This window comes from Chelonia mydas, chromosome 8 (genome assembly GCF_015237465.2).
Source record: "Chelonia mydas isolate rCheMyd1 chromosome 8, rCheMyd1.pri.v2, whole genome shotgun sequence".
In the NCBI taxonomy this organism is placed as follows: Eukaryota; Metazoa; Chordata; order Testudines; family Cheloniidae; genus Chelonia; species Chelonia mydas.
Window position 1 is genome coordinate 640,437 of NC_057854.1, and position 22,579 is coordinate 663,015.

Consider the following 22,579-nt stretch of genomic DNA (forward strand, 5'->3'; position numbering starts at 1 on the left):
AGCAAAAAGAGGTAGTGAGCAGCCCTGTGATCCTGGCAGCGAGCGTGCCGTGCCGTGCCGCTCCTCCCGCCGGGGACGCCCGCAGCCTGCTGGCCTGCGCGGGGCCTGCCCCCCGAGCCCCATGCTCCCTGCCTGCACAGCCCCCCACTGAGGCATGCCTGGGAAAGCAAAGCACCTGAGTGTTCAAAGCAGCCACATGGTGAGTGCCCGGCCTGCTGGGGGCGCGTGGGCGGGAACGGAGTTCAGCTGCTCTGGAGGTGCCACCGAGCCACACCCAGCCTCTGTGGTCCTTGGCTCGCCCTGGCCGGCAAGGCTCCCCCAGGGACAAGGGGGGCTGCACCCCCCCACCAGCGGATCTGCTCCTGGCTGGAGGCTGCTGGGTCACTAGGATGCCCCAGCCCCAGGGTTCTGCCCCCACCCTGGGCCACTCTGCTCCAGAGAGCGGGAACGGCGAGCAGGGACCCTGCCCCTTGGGGAGATGCTGTCTCGGGCTCCCCTGCCCCAAGGATGGCTCGGTGCAGCCCATCCTCCCTCCCCTACATTGCTCTGCCTGCCTTCAGAAGGCACTGAGCCATGGGCCCAGAGACAGTGAGGTCCTCGGCCTGCCCATGGGCTGGCTGGGGTGGCTGCTGGGACCTGTGGGGTCTGTGCCAGGTGTTGGCAGCCTTCCAGAGACACCAGCAGCTTAGAGCCACCGCTCCAGGCAGAAGCAGCATTGTCAGTCTGAGCCGGGTCCCGACCAGCCTGTTGCACAATTCGGCATGCTGGGTAGGGACTAGGCCAGGAAGGCTGGGGCCATGGGGCTGCAGCCCCGGTGGGATTCCCTGGCAACACCGGGTGTGTGCAGAACCCGGGGCTGAAATAGTGGAGGGGTGGGAGGAGTCTGTGGGTTGGGATTGAGGGGCATTAGCACAGCTGGGGGGGCATGGAATAATAGGGGTGGGGGTGGCTGCAGGTTGCGATCATGGTGCACCAGCAGAGTCTGGGGTGGGGAGTCCGGGGCAGAGGTAGCAGGCGGGCGGGGCAGAGCTGGGTGGGGAGTCTGGGACAGGGGTAGCAGGCGGGCGGGGCAGAGCTGGGTGGGGAGTCTGGGACAGGGGTAGCAGGAGGGCGGGGCAGAGCTGGGTGGGGAGTCTGGGGCGGGGGTAGCGGGCAGGGCAGAGCTGGGTGGGGAGTCTGGGGCGGGGGTAGCAGGCAAGTGGGGCAGAGCTGGGTGGGGAGTCTGGGGCGGGGGTAGCAGGCAAGTGGGGCAGAGGTGGGGTGGGGAGTCTGGGGCGGCGGTAGCAGGCAAGTGGGGCAGAGCTGGGGTGGGGAGTCTGGGGCGGCGGTAGCAGGCAGGCGGGGCAGAGCTGGGGTGGGGAGTCTGGGGCGGGGGTAGCAGGCGGGCAGGACAGAGCTGGGTGGGGAGTCTGGGGCGGGGGTAGCAGGCGGGCAGGACAGAGCTGGGTGGGGAGTCTGGGGCGGGGGTAGCAGGCGGGCGGGGCAGAGGTGGGTGGGGAGTCTGGGGCGGGGGTAGCAGGCGGGCGGGGCAGAGGTGGGTGGGGAGTCTGGGGCGGGGGTAGCAGGCGGGCGGGGCAGAGGTGGGTGGGGAGTCTGGGGCGGGGGTAGCAGGCGGGCGGGGCAGAGGTGGGTGGGGAGTCTGGGGCGGGGGTAGCAGGCGGGCGGGGCAGAGGTGGGTGGGGAGTCTGGGGCGGGGGTAGCAGGCGGGCGGGGCAGAGGTGGGTGGGGAGTCTGGGGCGGGGGTAGCAGGCGGGCGGGGCAGAGGTGGGTGGGGAGTCTGGGGCGGGGGTAGCAGGCGGGCGGGGCAGAGGTGGGTGGGGAGTCTGGGGCGGGGGTAGCAGGCGGGCGGGGCAGAGGTGGGGTGGGGAGTCTGGGGCGGGGGTAGCAGGCGGGCGGGGCAGAGGTGGGTGGGGAGTCTGGGGCGGGGGTAGCAGGCGGGCGGGGCAGAGCTGGGTGGGGAGTCTGGGGCGGGGGTAGCAGGCGGGCAGGGCAGAGCTGGGTGGGGAGTCTGGGGCGGAGGTAGCAGGCAAGTGGGGCAGAGCTGGGTGGGGAGTCTGGGGCGGGGGTAGCAGGCGGGCGGGGCAGAGCTGGGTGGGGAGTCTGGGGCGGGGGTAGCAGGCGGGCGGGGCAGAGCTGGGTGGGGAGTCTGGGGCGGGGGTAGCAGGCGGGCGGGGCAGAGCTGGGTGGGGAGTCTGGGGCGGAGGTAGCAGGCAAGTGGGGCAGAGCTGGGTGGGGAGTCTGGGGCGGGGGTAGCAGACGGGCAGGGCAGAGCTGGGGGTCCAATGTCTAACAGGTTTCAGAGTGGCAGCCGTCTTAGTCTGTATCAGCAAAAAGAACGAGGAGTCCTTGTGGCACCTTAGAGACGAACAAATTTATTTGAGCATAAGCTTTCGTGGGCTAAAATGCACTTCATCGGATGCAGTGGAAAATACAGTGGGGAGATTTATATACACAGAGAACATGAAACAATGGGTGTTGCCATGCCAACTATAACGAGACTAATCAATTAAGGTGAGCTATCATCAGCAGGAGGAAAAAAAAAAAAACCTTTTGTAGTGATAATCATAGTGGCCCATTTCCAACAGTTGACCAGAAGGTGAGAGTAACAGTAGGGGAAAAATTAGCAAGGGGAAATAGTTGTACTTTGTGTAATGACCCATCCACTCCCAGTCTTTATTCAAGCCTAAGTTAATTGTATCCAGTTTGCAAATTAATTCCAATTCAGCAGTCTCTCGTTGGAGTCTGTTTCTGAAGTTTTTTTTGTTGTAATATTGCGACTTTTAGGTCTGTAATCGAGTGACCAGGGAGATTGACGTGTTCTCAGACTGGTTTTTGAATGTTATAATTCTTGACATCTGATTTGTGTCCATTCTTTTACGTAGTGACTGTCTGGTGTGGCCAATGTACATGGCAGAGGGGCATTGCTGGCACATATCACATTGGTAGATGTGCAGGTGAACGAGCCCCTGATAGTGTGGCTGATGTGATTAGGTCCTATGATGGTGTCCCTAGAATAGATATGAGGACAGAGTTGGCAATGGCTTTGTTGCAAGGATAGGTTCCTGGGTTAGTGTTTTTGTTGTGTGGTTGCTGGTGAGTATTTGCTTCAGGTTGGGGGGCTGTCTGTAAGCAAGGACTGGCCTGTCTCCCAAGATCTGTGACCTAATCATAGGACCTAATCACCCCATCACAGGCAGCCCCCCATGTTGTGCAAAGCCCTTCTCCTCAGCACCCAGGAGGGGAGCAGTTCTCTGTTGCTGCTGAGACGTGAGCCCGGCTTTAAAAGGGGTGCCTCGCAGCCGTTTCCCCAGAGCTAGGAGACCAGGGGTGCCCTGGGGCTGGCAGGGCTGTGGCTGGGCCTGGCCTGCTGGGGGCGGCATCTCCAGCCATTAGCCGGCAGAGAGCGTACAGCACTCCCCCTGGTCTGTGCCATGAGCCCCGTCTGGGAGCTCTTGGGGAGGGCGGGGTGTCTGCCCTAGCTGGCTGGCTGGGTGCTGCCCCATAGAAATGCCCACATTAAGGGGTTTGGGGTCTCCCCCAGCCCCAGAGCTGGGAGGTGACCTGCAGTTGTTGGCCTGCTGGAGGCTGTGGCTTCCTCCCCCTTTTCCTGCCCTCCCTCCCCTTCCTGTGCCCTGGAGGCTGCTACACTTCTCCCCCGGTAGCTGCAGTGTCACGGCTGATAGCATCAGCCCTTTCTCAATCGCCTCGCTGAGCTGAGCAAGGAGGGCAGGCCAGAGAGCGCCCAGCCTGCCAGCTGACTCCCGCCCCAGCCCTGCAGGATCCCAGCTCCATGCGAGCACTGAATGGCTCCTGCACAGACCAAGCACCCTGGCGGGGAGACACCTGGCAGCCGGTGTCCTTGCACTCTCCTTGGCTGACTCATCCCTCGCCCCAAGGGCTGCCTGGGCTGGCCTCCCTGCTCCCCATAGCTGCAGGGTGCAGGGCCTGGGATCCTGGCTGACCTCTCCTCCTCCTGTCCTTGCAGGGCCTGGCTGTGTCAGATGGAGGTGAGTCACACCCTGCCTGGGGGATGTGGGGGTGGCGTTAGGAGGAGCCCGAGAGTGGTAACCGGCTTGACTCAGTGCCCAGTCCCAGTGGGACAGGACCAGGAGCCCTTATGGCTTCTCAGCTGGATGGTACAGAGCCCCTGCCTGGCTCACCCACAGCACCAGGGGCCATGGGGGGTGAGGTGGGACTCCCTGTGGGGGGCAGAGCTCCTTCCCCTCCTGCATCACCCAGGAGATAGCTGGATGCACAAGCACTAGCCTGGCTGCTCCTCTGGCAGTGCCCGGCCCCCTGCCCAGTGCCTGCCTACCTCCCTCTGGACCCCTGGGCTGTTGGCAAAGGCTGATGCCCCTCTCCTGACGGAGACTCGCCCAAGGGCCCAGGCCCGCTGAACGTCATGCGCCCCTCTCCAAGCTGTCCCAGGCTCTCTGCAGCTGCCGTGCTCCTGCTCAGGTCATGTTTGGCAGAGTCTCTTGCCCTGTCTGCCAGCGTCCTGGTGGTTCTGACGTGTCAGACAGGTCCAGTGTGGCCCGTGGGCCCTAGATCTGGCGCCCCTGCTTTGGAGTGCCTGGCTTTAGGGCTCCCGGCCCTGCCCTGCCAGGACAGCGCCTCCCCATGCTGTCCCCTCCGGCTGGGCGGGGAGCAGGCCTGGCTCCAGGGAGTGGGGCAGGGCCTGACCTCTCTCTCTGCATCTCAGAGTTAAACAGCTCCGGGGCCCGTGGCAGTAGCCACAGTGTACACAGCCTGCCTGGTGCCCAGAACGCAGGCTGCGCTGCAGAGCTGCCCGTGGCTAGCTGGGCCGAATCCTTTGAGACGCTGCTGCAGGACCGGGTGGCCGTCACCTACTTCACTGTGAGTGCCAGGGTTTGTTAGACCCCGCCGGGCCCTCTCATCCCACCCCCCTCAGTTCCCCCCATTCTCCATCTGCTGGCTTGTGCAGGGACTCCAGACAGCGTGAGGCCGGGGGGGCAGAGGGCAGGGCCTGGGCTGGCACCCTGGGGGAGGGTTGGGCTGGCCCCCCCGGGCATGGGCTGGGATGGCCCCCCCTGTAGGGTAGTGGCATTGGTGAGGCTGATACCACTGTGCTCCTCTCCTGCTCCCCAGGAGTTCCTGAAGAAGGAGTTCAGCGCTGAGAACGTTTACTTCTGGCAGGCGTGTGAGCGATTCAAGCAGATCCCAGCCAGGAACACACAGCAGGTACCAGGCCCAGGGGAGGGCTAGGGGCTTGGCCATGCCCCACTTCTGACACAAAGCATAGGCTGAGGCTCGGACCTGGGCTGCCCCCCGCAGGGAAGCACATGCCAGGGCATCCGAAGGGACCTGGGCATCAGTAGGAAGCTCAATGGAGACCCTCAGGGTCTCTGCAGCCAATAGCTAATGGGGTGAGGGGATGGAGAACAGCACGGAGCTCCCTTGGCCATTGTGTGCTGCACCGATCACCCCTGCGGGCCGTGCAGAACTGATGGGCTCTAGGAGAAGGACAATGCCAATGATCAAGGGCTGGAGAGAGACAGAACAGATGGGGGTTGTTCCCTTAGCAAGATGAGGAAAGGGGGTCATGGTCTAGAGATGGAACCTCGGGACCGTTTGTCAGGTACACAAGAACAAGGGGAAATTCAAAACTGATCAAAGGTAATCCTCACCCCAACCCCACGTGTAAATTGCCAGTGGAACTCATTGCCACAGGTTGTCAATGAGGCCAAGAACTAGTGAGAGCCTGAGAGGAGCTGGCCATGTGAATGGATAACAGGTATGCAGAGCTATAACAGTACAGATGGCATTTGGAAGGGCTAAAACCTCCTGCCTTGGGGCTTAGGCCAGTCTCTGACTGTTAGGGGTCAGGAGCAGGGTCCTACACCTTCCTCTGAGCATCTGGTGCTGGGTGCGGCAGGCAAGGGCTGCTGGGCCCGCAGGACTGGCCCAGTCTGGCTGTTCCTGGGTGTGATGGGTTGGGTCACAGAAACCCCTTTGGGAACTGCCACCTAATGTGCTGGGACTACCTCTGAGCCCGTTTTCCCTGGCAGCTTGGGACTTCAGTGCCCTGCCTTGTTTGAGCCAGACACACTCGCCTGCTACAAACACAGACCCAGGTCTGAACCACATCCACCACAAGCTTCAGGCTTAACTGAAGACAGCTTGAGAAGTGCTCCTGTCTCCAACACCCAGATACCCACTTCCCCATGGGATCCAAACCCCAAATAAATCCATTTTACTCTGTATAAAGCTTATACAGGGTAAACTCATAAATTGTTTGCCCTCTATAACACTGATAGAGAGACATGCACAGCTGTTTGCGCTCCCAGGAATTAATTACTTGCATTACTTGCTCTGGGTTAATTAATAACTAAAAAGTGATTTTATTAAATATAAAGAGTAGGATTTAAGTGGTTCCAAGTAATAACAGACAGAACAAAGTGAATTACCAAGCAAAATAAAATAAAACACACAAGTCTAAGCCTAATACAGTAAGAAACTAAATGTAGGTAAATCTCACCCTCAAAGATGTTCCAATAAACTTCTTTGACAGACTAGACTTCCTCCAAGTCTGGGTCCAGGAATCACTCACACCCCTGCAGTTATTGTCCTTTGTTCCAGTTTATTTCAGGCATTTCTTTGGGGTAGAGAGGCTATCTCTTGTGCCAGCTGAAGACAAAATGCAGGGATTTCCAGGGGCTTATATAGCTCCTCTCGTGGGTGGAAACCCCTCTCCTCCCCCCCCTCCCCTGCCCCGTGTACAATCACAGTTACAAGATGGAGTTTTGGAGTCACATGGGCAAGTCACATGTCCATGCATGACTCAGTTCTCTACAGGCCGAGCCATTGCCCATATGTTAGCCTGAATGTTCCCAGGAAAGCTCAGATGTGGATTGGCGTCTATCAAGGTCCATTGTTAGCCAAGTACTTCCATTTACTTGAGTAACCCCTTCACACTATGTTGACCAAATCTGCTTTAGGTGCTTTCTACAGCAAACACTTTAAATACAAGTGTAGAGCCAATGCTCGTAACTTCAGATATAAAAATGATACATGCATATGAATAGCATGAATACATTCAGTAGAACATAACCTTTTCAAAGATATGTTACATGGCATATCTAGCATAAAACATATTCCAGTTATGTCATATTCTCACTCATAAGCATATTTCTAAAAGCATTATGGCATGCGACATCACACTGGGTTTCCAAGGTGTCGGTGCAAGGTGGTGCCAGCGCTTGGAGACTGGCTGGTGACCCTGCTCTGCGTGTGCTTCCATGCACACTGGCAAGGGTGCTCGGCCTCCCCCATGATAACTCTGTCTCCCCAGCTGGCCCAGGAGGCCCGGCGGATCTATGACGAGTTCCTGTCCAGTCACTCAGTCAGCCCTGTTAACATCGACCGGCAGGCCTGGATCGGGGAGGAAATGCTGGCCATGCCCACCCCTGACATGTTCCGAGTCCAACAGCTCCAGGTGAGCATTGCCCCTGCCCAGCTCCCCAGCCAGGTGAGAGGGGCCATGGAGCCATCCCCCAAGACTCAGGATGGACAAGCTGGGGACATATCCCCTCCCCCAACTCTCAGCTGGGAGTAGTGGACAGTATTCCAGAGCTCCTGATTCTAGGACTTGTCCCTCTGCCTCTGAGAGTATGAGGGGGCCCAGGCTGTCCTGGGGCACTGGGCGGGGGGAGGGCACTAACCAGATCTGTCTCCAGGGGTTGTGCCGGGGTGCTGGACAGGGGAAGGGGCTAACCAGGTCTGTGCCAGGGGCCATGCCAGGCTCTGGGTGGGAGAGGGGCTAGCCAGGTCTGTGTCCGGGGGCCATGCCAGGCGCTGGGCAGGGGGAGGGGCTAACCAGGTCTGTGCCCGGGGGCCGTGCCAGGCGCTGGGCAGGGGGAGGGGCTAACAAGGTCTGTGCCCAGGGACTGTGCCGGGCGGGGGGAGGGGCTAACCAGGTCTGTGCCCAGGGACCGTGCCGGGCGGGGGGAGGGGCTAACCAGGTCTGTGCCCAGGGGCCGTGCCAGGCGCTGGGCACGGGACAGGCACGGCACTAAGCGCATCCCTCTCCTGGTTCAGATCTTTAACCTGATGAAGTTTGACAGCTACGCACGCTTCGTGAAGTCCCTGCTGTACCAGGCGTGTGTGAGGGCCGAGAATGAGGGACAGCCGCTCCCTGACCTGCGGGCTCACTCCCGGAACAGCAGCCCCCCACCCGACCTTGGCAAGGTACCAGGTCCAGCTCCCCAGCCCAGCGGTGGAGCCCAGGGGTGGGGTTGCTGGAAGGACTGCAATTGTGGGCACCATACAACCAAAATGGGCCAGATTTGAGTGGCAGTGTGACCCGGTGTCACGGAGTGTGGGGGAGTCCAGGGCCTGCACCCCTCTTCCTGGGATTCACTGTGACTCTCAGCCAGCCAGTAAAACAGAAGGTTTATTGAGCAATAGAAACACAGTCTAAAACAGAGCTTGTGGGTACAACCAGGACCCCTTAGTCAAGTCCTTCTGGGGGGCAGGGAGCTTAGACCCCAGCCCTGGGGTTCCCTGCGTTCCACCACCCAGCACCAAACTGAAACCAAAACCCCCCCAGCAGGCTCCCTCCTGCAGCCTTTGTCCAGTTTACGGGGCAGAGGTGTTACCTCCCCCTCTCCGTCCTGGCTCAGGTTACAGGCTCCCAGTGAAACTCCCCTGCCACATTCCCAGGTCAACACTCCCCGTTCCCTGCTGCGTCACATCTCTCCCCCCTTTGAGACTGAACTGAGCGGGTCACTCTGACCAGTGACCTGGGGAAGTTCAGGGCCCCCTCTCCAGGACATGGCACTTCCCTTCACATGGACCACATCCATGTCATAATCCTGCAGGAGCAGGCTCCACCTCAGGAGTTTGGCGTTGTCTCCTTTCATCTGGTGCAGCCAGGTCAGGGGAGAGTGGTCGGTGTAGACAGTGAAGTGTCGCCTGAAGAGATAGGGCTCTAGTTTCTTGAGGGCCCACACCATGGCCAGGCACTCCTTCTTGATGGCCACGTAATGTTGCTCCCGGGGTAGCAACTTCTTGCTCAGGTACACGATGGGGTGTCTCTCCCCCTTTTCATCCTCCTGCATTAACACCGCCTCCAGTCCCGTGTCTGAGGCATCGGTGAACACCATAAAGGGCTTGTCAAAGTCTGGGTTTGCCAGAACTGGGCCACTGACCAGAGCCTCCTTCAGCGCCCGGAAAGCCTCCTGGCACTGCTTGGTCCAGACCACCTTGTCTGGCTTCCCCTTCTTGCATAGCTTGGTGATTGGGGGTGGCTATGGCGCTAAAGCGGGGCACAAACCTTCAATAGTATCCTGCCAACCCAATAAAGGCTTGGACCTGCTTTTTGGTGTGGGGAGCGGGCCAGTCTCTGATCACCTCCACCTTGGCCGGTTCCGGCTTTAGGCGGCCGCTCCCCACCCGATGACCCAGGTAAGATACTTCCGCCATCTCCACCTTGCACTTCTCCGCTTTTACAGTCAGCCCAGCCCCCTGGAGTCGGTCCAGCACTTGTCTAACCTGGGACATGTTGTCCTCCCAGGTCTGGCTAAAGACACAGATGTCATCAATATACGCCACGGTAAAACTCTCCATTCCCTTCAGTAGCTGATCCACCAGGCGCTGTAAGGTGGCCGGTGCTCCCTTGAGGCCGAAAGGCAGGGTCAGGAACTCACAGAGCCCCAGAGGGGTGATAAAGGTCGATTTCAGCTGGGCCTCTGCATCCAGCGGCACTTGCCAGTAGCCCTTTGTAAGGTCCATGGTGATAAGGTATCGAGCTCCTCCCAATTTGTTTAGGAGCTCGTCAGGCCTGGGCATGGGGTAGGCATCAGATACAGTGATGGCACTGAGCTTCCGATAGTCCACACAGAACCGGACCGACCCGTCCTTTTTGGGGACCAGCACCACTGGCGAGGCCCAAGGGCTGGCCGATGGCTGGATCACCCCCAAAGCCGGCATGTCCCTGACCTCTCTTTCCAGGTCCTGAGCAGTTTTCCCTGTGACTCGGAAGGGGGAGCATCTTATCGGCGGGTGCGACCCTGTCTGCCCCCGTTGGACAGTCAGATTAGTGCGTCCAGGCTGGTTGGAAAACAGCTGTCGGTACGGATGCAGCACCCCCCTGACCTCAGCTTGCTGGGCAGGGGTTAGCTGATCCGAGAAGGGAATTGTTTCCAGGGGGGAACCAGCTTTGGTCCCAGGGAACAGATCTACTAAAGGGTCATCTCTGTGCTCCGCCTAATGTCCACACACGGCCAAAACCACGTGCCCCCTGGTGTAATATGGCTTCATCATATTCACATGGTACACCCGGCGGTGGTGCGCCCGGTTCGACAGTTCCACCACATCGTTTACCTCATTTAGCTGCTGGACATCCTTGAAAGGGCCTTCCCAGGCGGCCTGTAGTTTGTTCTTTCTCACGGGGATGAGAACCATCACCAGATCCCCGGTGGCGTAGGCACGGGCCCGTGCCATGCTGTCACACCAGACCTTCTGCTTCTTCTGGGCTCTGGCCAGATTCTCCCTGGCCAGGCCCATGAGTTCAGTCTCTCTCAGAAGATCAGGACATACTCCACCACTGACTCTCCATTGGGAGTGGCCTTCCCCTCCCACTCGTCTCTCATCAGGTCCAGGGGGCCCCTCACCCTCCTTCCATATAACAGTTTGAAAGGTGAAAATCCGGTAGACTCCTGGGGTACCTCCCTGTACGCGAACAGCAGGTAGGTAAGTACTTGTCCCAGTCCTGCGGGTGCTGGTTCATAAAGGTTTTCAGCATCATCTTTAGCGTCCCATTGAACCTCTCCACCAGCCCATTGGACTGGGGGTGATAAACTGAGGCCCAGTCGTGCCGGACCCCACATTTCTCCCACAAGCACCGGAGCAGGGCCGACATGCAGTTGGATCCTTGGTCTGTCAAGACTTCCTTGGGGAACCCCACTCGGCTGAAAATGGTCAGGAGTGCATCCGCCACAGTGTCTGCTTCAATGGAGCTAAGGGCACTGCCTCGGGGTAGCGGGTGGCGAAATCTACCACCACCAGAATGTATTTCTTCCCCGACCGGATCGTCTTGCTGAGAGGTCCCACTATGTCCATGGCCACCTTCTGGAAAGGCTTCTCCATGTTGGGCAAAGGTCTCAAAGCCGCTTTCCCCTTGTCCTGGGCCTTCCCCACCCTCTGACAGGGGTCACAGGATCGGCAATACTGCCAGACGGTGGTAAAGACCCCGGGCCAGTAAAAGTTCTGTAGCAACCTCTGCCGGGTGCGCCGGATTCCCTGGTGCCCTGCGAGGGGGATGTCATGGGCCAGGTACAGGAGCTTGCGGCGATACTTCTGGGGGACCACCAGCTGCCTCCGGATCCCACAGGACTCCACTTCCCCTGAGGGAGCCCATTCTCGGTACAGGAACCCCTTCTCCCACAGGAACCTCTCCTGGCAGCCTCTCCTCATGGTCCGTCCCACACTGAGGTCGGCCAGGTCCCTGAGCTTCCGCAAGGAGGGATCTTTCTGCAACTCGGCCTGGAACTCAGCAGCTGGGGAAGGGATGGGGACCGGCTCCCTCTCACTGGCTGGGTCTGAGGCCACAGCCTCTCTGAGCCGTGCCCCTCGGCGCTCCCTCCCCACCAGGGTAGGGTCCTGCGCCTCCGGTGTGGTACCCACCCCAAGGTCGGGGTGCAGTGCCCCTCGCCGGCTCTGGCTACGGGTCACAACCAGGGCAGTCTGGGGGTTGCTTGGCCAGTCCTCTAGGTCCCCCGCATCAAAACCTCAGTGGGGAAATGGTGGTGTACCCCCACGTCCTTGGGGCCCTCCTTGGCCCCCCATTTCAGGTGTAGCCTTGCCACGGGCACCCGTCAGGGTCAGGTAGGTGTTGGGCACCACCCGATCTGGGGCCACCACCTCGGGCTGGGCCAGCGTTACCTCTGCACCCGTATCCCAGTATCCATTGACCTTCCTCCCATCCACCTCCAGGGGAACAAGGCACTCTCTCCGGAGGGACAGCCCCGCATCCACCCTGTAAACCGAGAACCCTGAGTCCAGAGCATCCAGCCCTCTGGAGGAGCTGGCCTGGGGTATTCTTCCCTCCTGAGCAGGTGGTAAGCTGGCAGCCCCCCTTGCCTGGGCCATCTGCCCCTCTTCCAGCTGGGTCCCTACCCAGTTAACCCTGGGTAGGTTGGGTCTGCTCAGTCTGTCCCTGAGCCTGGGGCACTGGGTCCGTACGTGGCCTCTCTGGCCACAGTGATAGCAGCTCAGGTCACGTTGGTCCCCTCGAGCGGGTCAGATGGTCCTGACGCCAGGTGTTCCCCTTGGGAGGGGGTTCTCCATATTTCCCCGCTGGGAGGTCCCATGGTGACTCTCTCTTTGCATCGTGGGGGGCCTGTTCCTTTGGGACTCCTCCCTGCTACCCCCTGACCGACTGTTCACAAACTCGTCAGCCAGCTACCCTGCGTGCTGTGGGTTCTCTAGCTTTTTGTTCACCAGCCACAGCCTCAGGTCGGAAGGGCACTGTTCATACAGTTGCTCCAGTACGATCAGGTCAAGCAGGTCCTCTTTAGCTTGGGCCCCAGCTGTCCACTTGCGGGCATATCCCTGCATCCGGTTGACCAGTTGTAGGTATGTGACCTCAGGCGTTTTACGCTGACTCCGGAACCTTTTCCGGAACATCTCGGGGGGGTCAGCCCAAACTCACGGAGCAGGGCCTTTTTGAACAGTTCGTAGTTCCCTGCCTCCGCCCCTGTCATTCAGCTGTACGCCTCCACGGCTTTGGGGTCCAGTAAGGGGGTGAGGAACTGGAGCCTGTCTGCAGGGTCAACCCTGTGCATCTCGCAGGCATTCTCAAAGGCCGTCAGGAAGCTATCTATGTCCTCCCCCTCCTTACGCTGGGCCAGGAAGCACTTATCAAAGCTCCTTGCAGTCTTGGGTCCCCCCTCCCTCACTGCAGCCAGGGCCCCACTGCTCCTCAGCCTGGCCAGCTCCAGCTCATGCTGTCTCTGCTTCTCTTCATGCTGCCTCTGTTTCATCTTCTCCTCCTGCTCATGCTTACGTTGCTTCTCCTCATGCTGACGCTGCTTTTCATGATCCTCCAGCTCCCTCATTTTCATCTCCCTCTCCCATTCCAGCCGCGTCCGCTCCAGGGATGGGGAGTTCTGCTGGGAGGATCCCCTGCTGGCTGCCGGGGTCAGAGTGCCCTCAGTATTTGCTGGGCTTCCCCCTCCCCCTCCCCCAGGCCTAGGTAGGAAGGGTCTCGGGATGTCCTCGGCAGCAGTCTGACGCCTCCCAGCCCGGTCAGGCCCCAGGGCCCACGCTGCGTCCGCCGAGCGGCTTCCCTCAGGGACAGGGATCGGGTCATCCAAGCGATCCCTCTCCTCCAACTGGGCAATCAGCTGTTTCTTGGTGGACCTCCCGATGCGCAGCCCCCTCTGCCTGCACAGCTCCACCAGGTCGCTCTTAAGGTGTTTAGCGTACATCTCCGTGCTGGCCACTCGCAGGCCTGTGCAACTTTCCACGGTTTCCAGGAAGAACCCCGAGGGTGCCAGTCCTTCTTGAGGTCACCACCTCTTTGCCAGGGTCGAGCTGCAGACTCCTCCGCCCCTGGGACCGCTCGCTGCAATCCCCCGGGGGACCCTGTTAGTGCAAAAGTTCTTCTCTCTGGTCACATACTCCCAGGGGTTAACTGCCCCCTGAAACCGTCTCTCTCTAAATCTTCAGCACACCTGGTCCCCGTCAATCCCCCTTCGTTTTACTGTTCCCCAGTCACTTACTGCAGGAAGTCCCGTTCACAGGGTGCAGTACATCCCACCTCTGCCACCAGTTGTCATGGAGTGTGGGGGAGTCCGGGGCCTGCACCCCTCTTCCTGGGATTCACTGAGAATCTCAGCCAGCCAGTAAAACAGAAGGTTTATTGGACAATAGGAACACAGTCTAAAACAGAGCTTGTGGGTACAACCAGGACCCCTCAGTCAAGTCCTTCTGGGGGGCAGGGAGCTTAGACCCCAGCCCTGGGGTTCCCTGCATTCCTCCACCCAGCACCAAACTGAAACCAAAACCCCCCCAACAGGCTCTCTCCTGCAGCCTTTGTCCAGTTTCCCGGGCAGAGGTGTTACCTCCCCCTCCCCCTCCCGGCTCAGGTTACAGGCTCTCAGGTCTCCCATCCCCAGTGAAACTCCCCTGCCACATTCCCAGGTCAACACTCCCCCCTCCCTGCTGCGTCACACCTGGCACCTGGAGTCCCGACACCTGGCTGCTCCTCCAGCATGCCAGCAGGGAAGGGCTCCCCCATTCATCACCCAGCTCTGCTCAGGAGCCAAGGGGGGCTCAAAAGTGGGGAGGCAATGCCCTCCTCTCATGGGGGGTTCCCCTTCTTGGGGGGGCAGCCCCAGAAGCTCCCTGAGCTGAGATCTGCCTCTCTTGTCCCCTAGAAGGTGAAGCTGAAGCCAGGGAAGTCCCTGCCGCTGGGGGTGGAGGTGGCCGGCAGCTGTGCTGGCAGGAGCCCCCAGAGGTCCTTCAGGAGAGGGGAGCGGAGAGAGCCCTCGTGGACAGGTAAACCCCATGCTGGGCCCCACCTGGCTGCCATCTCACTAGCCCCTCAGGCCTGTGGCTGTCCCTTCCCAAAGGGCCCTGGAGCTGGGCTCTTTTCCTGACGTCCGTCCGTCTGTCTGTCTGTCCTAGAGGTGGGAGACGGCAATGAGGGCTTGTCCCTGTGGCGTGAGTCCCAGGGCTCCTTGAATTCTTCTGCGAGCCTGGACCTGGGCTTCCTCTCATCATCCTGCAGCAGCAGCAGCATGGCCAGCAGCTCCCGGGCAGAGGTAAGTGCCCTACTGCGGGGCCTGCTGCGTAGCCATGCCGCCCACCGGGCTGACACCGCCTCTTCCCCTGCAGAGCCACAGGAAGAGCCTGGGAGGCGCAGAGCCTGACCCGCAGGCCAGGCCCAGCAAGTACTGCTGTGTGTACCTGCCGGATGGCACGGCCTCGTTGGCCTCGGTGCGGGCTGGCGTCTCCATCCGCGACATGCTGGCAGGCCTCTGTGAGAAGCGCGGCTTCAGCCTCCCTGACATCAAGGTCTACCTGGTTGGGAACGAACAGGTAGGGACAGTCCTGGGGTGGGGAGGAGAGAGCTGGGCAGGCCAGGGATGGCCTGGGGGCTGCATCAGGAGCAGGCCCTGGAGCTGCCTCGCCCGAGGGACCCCAGGGCCCCGCACTGACAGGCGCTGCCCACCTGAGGCACCTCCCTGCAGACAGGAATTCCATGAGGCAGGGCTTTGGGGGGTGGTGCCGGGGCCGTGGAAGGGTCTGTATCTCAGGTGGAGCCGTGTTCCTGATTCTGATGTGTCTCCTCTTGGCTTGGTTCTTCCCAGAAGGCGCTGGTGCTGGACCAGGACAGCGTGGTTCTGATGGACCAGGAGGTGAAACTGGAGAACAGAATCAGCTTCGAGTGAGTAGGAGCTGCTGGAAAGACAGACGCTGCTGCACCCTGTGAACGTGGGGCCAGCGCCTGCAGGACTGGCTTGCAATATCCCTGCCTCTGCCAAACCTTCCCTGTGCTCCATACATCGGCTCCCCATGGCACCAGCACCATGGCCATGGGAATGAGGCAGCGGCTCTGGTGCTAAGTGCAATGGGGCTCATTGGGGTGGCAACCCTCCCCGACTCTGGGGTGGGCCCTCAGAAGAGCAGATGGGAGCATGGCTCTGTCCCGCCCCTGCACATGCTGGCCTGGGCGCCGCAGGGTGCTGGCAGCACTCGTCCTGACTGGCCAGCGAAGGCGGCTTCACCCCAGGATGAACATGCCTGGAGCGGGCATCTGGCAGCCTGGGCTCACCAGTGCCCAGTGCAGCTCCACCAGGCTCACTCTGCCCTGCCCCACCCTGCTCGGCTCTGCCCTGCCCAGCTCCTGCCTGCCCCGCCCCGCCCCGCCTTGCCAGGCTCAGCCCTGCCCCATCATTCCAGATGCTGTCTCACCCCACCAGGTCTTGCCACATCCTGCCATGCATGGCCCATGTGTTTCCTTCATCTCTGTCTTCCTAGGTTGGAAATTTCCCCCCTCAGTAAAACTGTGCGAATCACCGCAAAGTCGAACAAGTGCCTACGGGAGGCGCTGCAGCCCGTGCTGGGGAAGTATGGTGTGGACGTGGAGCGGGCACTGCTGCGGCGGGTGAGAGCTGGCCCGCAGCCTGGGCAGGGGGCTGCCTTCCCCCGCACTGGTGGAGTCCTAGGAACCTGCAGAAGGGGGCTGCTGTCTTTCAGTGCTGGGCATAAGCACCCACCTGGGGCTGCAGGGGTAGATCTTAGGGAGTCCTTTGCCCCCATGCAGAACTCAGCCCTGCTCAGGTAGGAGAGGCCAGACTGTGCCTTGTCCTGCAGGCAGTGCCCCACCCATGGAGCCGGCTACATGGCTTTCCCCAGAGGCTGCCTGCCTGCCCGCCTGTGGGCAGAGCTCCTACCCCAGGGACTGGGCTGCCTGCCCTCCTGTGGGCAGAGCTCCTACCCCAGGGACTGGGCTGCCTGCCCGCCTGTGGGCAGAGCTCCTACCCCAGGGACTGGGCTGCCTGCCCGCCTGCGGGCAGAGCTCCTACCCCAGGGACTGGGCTGCCTGCCCTCCTGAGGGCAGAGCTCCTACCCCAGGGGACCACACCTCCAGTCACTGTGTGGCCTGTGCCCTCACTGCCCCTCACACCGTGGCCAGATCCTGCTCTTGCTCCCCACTGTGCACCATCCCATGCAACCCTCCCCGACTCTGTTCTGCTGCAGCAGGGGGAGCCGGGAGCCCTGGACCTCAAGAAGCTGGTCAGCACCGTGGCTGCGCAGAAGCTCATCCTGGAAGCTGCAACAGGTATGGCCCGCAGGGCAGAGCAGCCAGTCTGGAGCACCCCCGTGGTCCCGCTGCCTGTCCAGGCCAGCACTAAGTCTGTGTCTGGCCCAGGGCCCTGTGGGCCCCGCACAGCACTGCGTGGGCCCGGGCAGTCGGGTATCTTCCTCCTCCCCAGTCAGTCCCAGTTTCTGCACCAGTGGGGTGCCATGTGCCTTGGCTATTGGCCGCCGTGAAATCCCACAGCAGTGAGTTCCACAGTTATCGTGGTGCTGCGTTCTTCCCTGGTGGGCCCGGGCTCCTGCGGTGGCAGGTGGTCTGCTCCTGCCCTGTCCCGCGGGCAGAAGGCTCTGGGCCTGACTCGCGGCGGTGCTTGTGTTGCAGAAGTGAAAGTGACGGGTGCCAGTGACGCTGCCGTGGCCACTTCCCCCCTTCGGTGCAAGGTGAGTCCTGAGCACCAAGAGGGGCCCAGGCAGGGGGGCTGAGGGGGTGCCCCAGCAAAGGGGGGCAGCACTAGATTAGGCCCAGGCTGTCGCTGAGGCTGGGCTGGGAGTCCCTGGGAGTGCAGCTCTCTGGCTCACTTGGGCGGTGAGCCCCGTGGCCGGAGCAGGGTGCAGTTCTGGGCCAGGCTGGCTTTGGGGCATCTCTGTGCCATGAAGGGGAGGCAGGTCTCCCAGCCGGGCTGGGCTGGGGTTGCCAGCTCACTCTTCCTGCTCCTCACATGCTCTGTCCCCCACTCCCAGGAGGGCGCCCCCACAGACACAGAGGTGGAAGCAGACATGCTGTCAGAGGTGCCCCGATCCTTCACGAGGTCCAGGCCAGCAGCCCCGAGGGGCGTGAACCGGTGCACATATGACCTGGAAGGTGGGCAGCCCTGGCATCTGGCATGCTCTTAAACCAGCCCCATGTGCAGGGGGCAGGGACACAGGGGGCATATCTGGGGTGCTGGGGGCAGAGGGCGTCTGTGGTATGTTCAGTGTCAGAAGGAAACGTGGGAGGTGGGGAAGTGCAGGGGCAAATGGGGACTGGGAGGGGGAGTCTGAGTGCAGGATGGGGGCTCTGGGGTGGGAGAGGGGAGTCTGAGCGTGGGATGGGGACTCTGGGCAGGGGAGGGGAGTTTGAGGCAGGATGGGGGCTCTGGGGCACGGGAGGGGTCTGGGGGTATTCTGGGGAAGTCTGGCTCTACCCAATGACTTCACTCTCCCCTCTTTCCCCCAGGGCTGGTGGAGCTGCTGAACCGGGCCCAGAGCTGCAGGGCCAATGACCAGCGTGGGCTGCTCTCTAAAGAGGTCCTGGTCCTGCCCGACTTCCTGCAGCTGCCGGGGCAGGATGCTGGCCTCAGCAAGAGCTCTGAGCGGCAGCATGGCCCCTGCGATGCCAGCCCCACCCCAAAGGGGGCTGGTGCCCCTTGCCCCCTGGATCCTGCACTGGCGCAGCCACCTGTCCATTCTGAACTGCACTGAGCCCCATGCTGCACTTTCTTCAGAGCTAGCGCTGAGTTGGGGTCAGTCCCAGTGCCCTGGCCAAATCCTGCCTCCCTAAACTGCTCTGGCGGTTTCAGGAAACTACAGTATTCTCCACTTCCTGTCCTAAACTGTTGTGTAGTGTTGCTGTGAGTTGTTAAACAGCTGCCACGTTCCACGCTAGAGGTGGCTGCATCTCAGTGGCAAGTGAAGTGAGCCTGTATATAGTCTGAATGTCAGTTGTTTGTAAAGCACTTTGGGATGTAAGATATGCCTGATTAACAACCTGCGTGGCCCAGCGCCTCTGTGCTTCTGTCACCAGTCCTTGCCATGGGGACAACAGGGGATGGGAGCCTGCAGCCCCCAGATCAGCGTTGCCTATGTCTGCACAGAGGGGGCCATGGAGAGTTGGCAGCTGCCTGGGGGAGGAGGCTCCCTGGGGTAGCCTGCCAGTGGGGAGGGGGATGGTGGCACGTCAGGACAAGGAGGGTGGGGAGGCACTTTGGCGTGGTGTCGAGGGCAGGAGCGGCTCCCTAGGGTGGCCCTTAGGTGCGTCTCACTGCGGTCTTGGCCAGACACCTGCCCCTGTTTAGCTCCAGAAGTGCGGGCAAGCAAACCCCAAACCCTCAGCTGCTACAGGGCTGCAGCAGGGCCTGGCTGTTCCCAGCAAGTGAGAGCCCCTGCTCTAGTTCCAGGGTACAGGAGTCCCCAGTGCCCAGGCTGGCTGGATAGGCTGCATCTCCTGGGAGCCAGACCCCATGCCCATTGGGGGGTAGCTATGGGGCTGCGAGGGGAGCCCAGAGCCCCCCAGGCCACATCAGTTTGCTGGCTGTGGTGCTGCTTTGCATGCTAAGGGCAGCTGCGGAGGTGGCTGCTCCGCATTGGCTGCCCTCGTCTGCATGTGACAGCACCTCATCGGGCTGCGTGTGAATGGGGAGTCGGAGAGGCAACCAGCTGCCTGCAGCCTGCTGCACAGCCCAGGGATTACGGACCAGGCCGGCAGGCAGGGGTGGGGGCATGACTGGCCATGCAGAGGGGCAAGGGGCAGCAGAGACCATGGCAGGTGATACTGCAAAGAGCTGGGCTGTAGGGGGTTTCACGAGAGGGCACACTCCCCTCATCAGTGCATCTCTAGTGACCCAGTGCGGCGCCAGGGGGCGCTGCGGGGCAGGGTCTGTCCCAGGGCCCCAGGGCGGCGCTAGGGGGCGCTGTGCCGCAGGGAGCGGGGCGAGGTCTGTCCTAGGGCGGCGCTAGGGGGCGCTGTGCCGCAGGGAGCGGGGCGAGGTCTGTCCCAGGGCCCCAGGGCGGCGCTAGGGGGCGCTGTGCCGCAGGGAGCGGCGCGAGGTCTGTCCCAATGCCCCAGGGCGGCACTAGGGGGCACTGTGCCGCAGGGAGCAGGGCGAGGGCTGTCCCAGGGCGGCACTAGGGGGCACTGTGCCGCAGGGAGCAGGGCGAGGTCTGTCCCAGGGTGGCGCTAGGGGGCGCTGTGCCGCAGGGAGCGGCGCGAGGTCTGTCCCAATGCCCCAGGGCGGCACTAGGGGGCGCTGTGCCGCAGGGAGCAGGGCGAGGTCTGTCCCAGGGCGGCACTAGGGGGCGCTGTGCCGCAGGGAGCGGGGCGAGGTCTGTCCCAGGGCCCCAGGGCGGCGCTAGGGGGCGCTGTGCCGCAGGGAGCGGCGCGAGGTCTGTCCCAATGCCCCAGGGCGGCACTAGGGGGCACTGTGCCGCAGGGAGCAGGGCGAGGGCTGTCCCAGGGCGGCACTAGGGGGCACTGTGCCGCAGGGAGCAGGGCGAGGGCTGTCCCAGGGCGGCACTAGGGGGCGCTGTGCCGCAGGGAGCGGCGCGAGGTCTGTCCCAATGCCCCAGGGCGGCACTAGGGGGCGCTGTGCCGCAGGGAGCAGGGCGAGGGCTGTCCCAGGGCGGCACTAGGGGGCGCTGTGCCGCAGGGAGCGGCGCGAGGTCTGTCCCAGGGCCCCAGGGCGGCGCTAGGGGGCGCTGTGCCGCAGGGAGCGGGGCGAGGTCTGTCCCAATGCCCCAGGGCGGCACTAGGGGGCACTGTGCCGCAGGGAGCAGGGCGAGGGCTGTCCCAGGGCGGCACTAGGGGGCACTGTGCCGCAGGGAGCAGGGCGAGGTCTGTCCCAGGGTGGCGCTAGGGGGCGCTGTGCCGCAGGGAGCGGCGCGAGGTCTGTCCCAATGCCCCAGGGCGGCACTAGGGGGCGCTGTGCCGCAGGGAGCAGGGCGAGGGCTGTCCCAGGGCGGCACTAGGGGGCGCTGTGCCGCAGGGAGCGGGGCGAGGTCTGTCCCAGGGCCCCAGGGCGGCGCTAGGGGGCGCTGTGCTGCAGGGTGTGGGGCGAGGTCTGTCCCAATGCCCCAGGGCGGCACTAGGGGGCACTGTGCCGCAGGGAGCAGGGCGAGGGCTGTCCCAGGGCGGCACTAGGGGGCGCTGTGCCGCAGGGAGCGGGGCGAGGTCTGTCCCAGGGTGGCGCTAGGGGGCGCTGTGCCGCAGGGAGCGGGGCGAGGTCTGTCCCAGGGCGGCGCTAGGGGGCGCTGTGCCGCAGGGCAGTGCGGCGAGGTCTGTCCCAATGCCGCAGGGCAGCGCTAGGGGGCCCTGTGCCCTGGGAATAGGGCGAGATCTGTCCCAGTGCCCCAGGGCAGCGCTAGGGGTCGCTGTGGTGTCTGGCCAGGGGTGGTGAAGGAGTTTGCAGGAGGTGGGTGCTTATTCTACTGTCCCTTCTCCCTGTAGCTTTCTACTTCACTTCCAGCCTAAGTGGCTGAGCACGTTCCCATGTGCTAACCAGTAGCCGCTGTGTTTCAGCCCAGAGGCAGCTGCAGCCTCATTCCTGGGGCAGGGGCTGCATACTGACCCTTTGCTCTGCCCCAGAGAAGCAGGAGAGAGAGTCTGTGGTGGATCCTATAGTCACTGACCAACGGTGCTGCTCTTTGCTGAGCCCCCCAGCCAACATGCCCCACCCCGCACAGCGGGCACCGGGCCGCAGGGAGCTTTTGAGAGGCTGGCTATGCTGGCCGGTGGGGTGTGCAGGCAGGGGGGGGTCGGGCTGCCCTGCCAGCCTGGAGCAGCTGTGGAAAAGGCACCCAGCAGGGAGTGAGTGCGTGGGGAGGACGCCATGGCTCGGAGATGGGCTAGGAACCTGTTTTCTCACTGAGCTGTGCCCTGGTCCCGAGGCTGCCTCCCCCTCGCTCTGTGCAAGGGCAGGACCCGCCTACTCTGGGCAGGTCCTGGGGCAGCTCAGTTCTCCCCATGGAGCTGGCGGGGGGGGGCATTAGTTTGGGGGGATGCTGCTGCCAATCAGGATAGTGATATTCCTGGGATCCTGGGGGCATTCGATCCACCCACCTCCCCCGGGCACTTGTGGGGCAGGTCTGCGAGCCAGTGAGGGTAGCACAGCAGTGCCCCAGGGAGCCTGCACCCTAGTGCCAAAGTCTGGGTAAATGAGGGAGGGAGGGATTAACATCCTGGGAATCCCACTAGCTGCTCAGGCTGCAGGGGCCTGGTGGGGTCTGGTTCCCCCACGGTGGGGTCTGGGTTCGCCCTGTCCTGTTGTGCCCCCAAGGTGTAGATGCCATCAGACCTGCTGGCCCTGCCCAGGTACCAGGCAGAGTTACCCTGGCGAGTTCTCCTTATCCCCATGGAGATGGCCTCCAAGGTACCACGCGGCAGCTGTCCCTGAGCCAGGCTCACCCGCAGCGAACAGCCCTGGCTGGAAGCCAGTGGACATGGGGCCGGGTAGGATCAAGGAAGCGGGCAAGGGACGCTGCATGGTTACTCCCGGCTATACTGCCAGGTGGGTGGAGCGGGGGGCAGGGCTGGCTGGGCGTTCCTGACCCCCCCCAGGCTGATCAGAAACAGCTCCTCCCCGCCCTGTGGTCCGAGCAGCTCTGCCCAGCCCCCAGCTGGGCTCCCTTGGAGGTGCTGGCCTCCAGGCCAGGTGCATTCACTGGAACCCTTCAGCGGCTGGGCTGGCCTGCTGCTTGGATTGTGGCGGTGCCTGGATACAGGGAAGCAGGCCCTGCCCTGGCAGCATTGCCCTGCAGTCGAGACACATGAGCCAGTTATCATCTCGCTGTCACGGGGCAGGAGCTCAGCCCAGACACTGCAAGGTCGCGCAATCTATGGTGGAGCTGAGAACTGAACTGGGTCCCTGAGCCCGACCCGGTCCCTGGCCCACAAGGCCAGACGGGCAGACAGCTGTGAGCAGGGAGAGCTGGCAGTCGCTGGCAGTCCCATGACAGGCCTTTCTCCTGCAGGAGCCCAGGCCAGTGCCTTCTGCTGCGCCAGAGTGAGCGCTCAGTGCAGCTGGGGAGCAGAGAG

At 62.3% G+C, this 22,579-nt stretch overlaps 1 protein-coding gene across 2 annotated transcripts; it reads left to right on the top strand.

Annotated features, from left to right (window-relative positions):
• Positions 1-11: 11 nt before the first annotated feature.
• On the top strand, positions 12-18,553 carry RGS14 (regulator of G protein signaling 14). Of its 2 annotated transcripts, none has more exons than XM_037907613.2 (15): positions 12-199; positions 3,986-4,007; positions 4,703-4,857; positions 5,110-5,202; positions 7,313-7,456; positions 8,059-8,208; positions 14,403-14,523; positions 14,653-14,789; positions 14,863-15,066; positions 15,339-15,415; positions 16,009-16,135; positions 16,735-16,813; positions 17,174-17,232; positions 17,533-17,653; positions 18,008-18,553. In XM_037907613.2, the coding sequence occupies exons 1-15, from the start codon at positions 155-157 to the stop codon at positions 18,250-18,252; spliced, it is 1,779 nt and encodes a 592-aa protein (XP_037763541.1). In that variant the 5' UTR covers positions 12-154; the 3' UTR covers positions 18,253-18,553. The 2 variants fall into 2 exon arrangements, with proteins under 2 accessions (XP_037763541.1, XP_027683167.2); XM_027827366.3 differs by having other exon boundaries at positions 13-199; positions 16,732-16,813.
• The last annotated feature ends 4,026 nt before the right edge of the window (positions 18,554-22,579 follow it).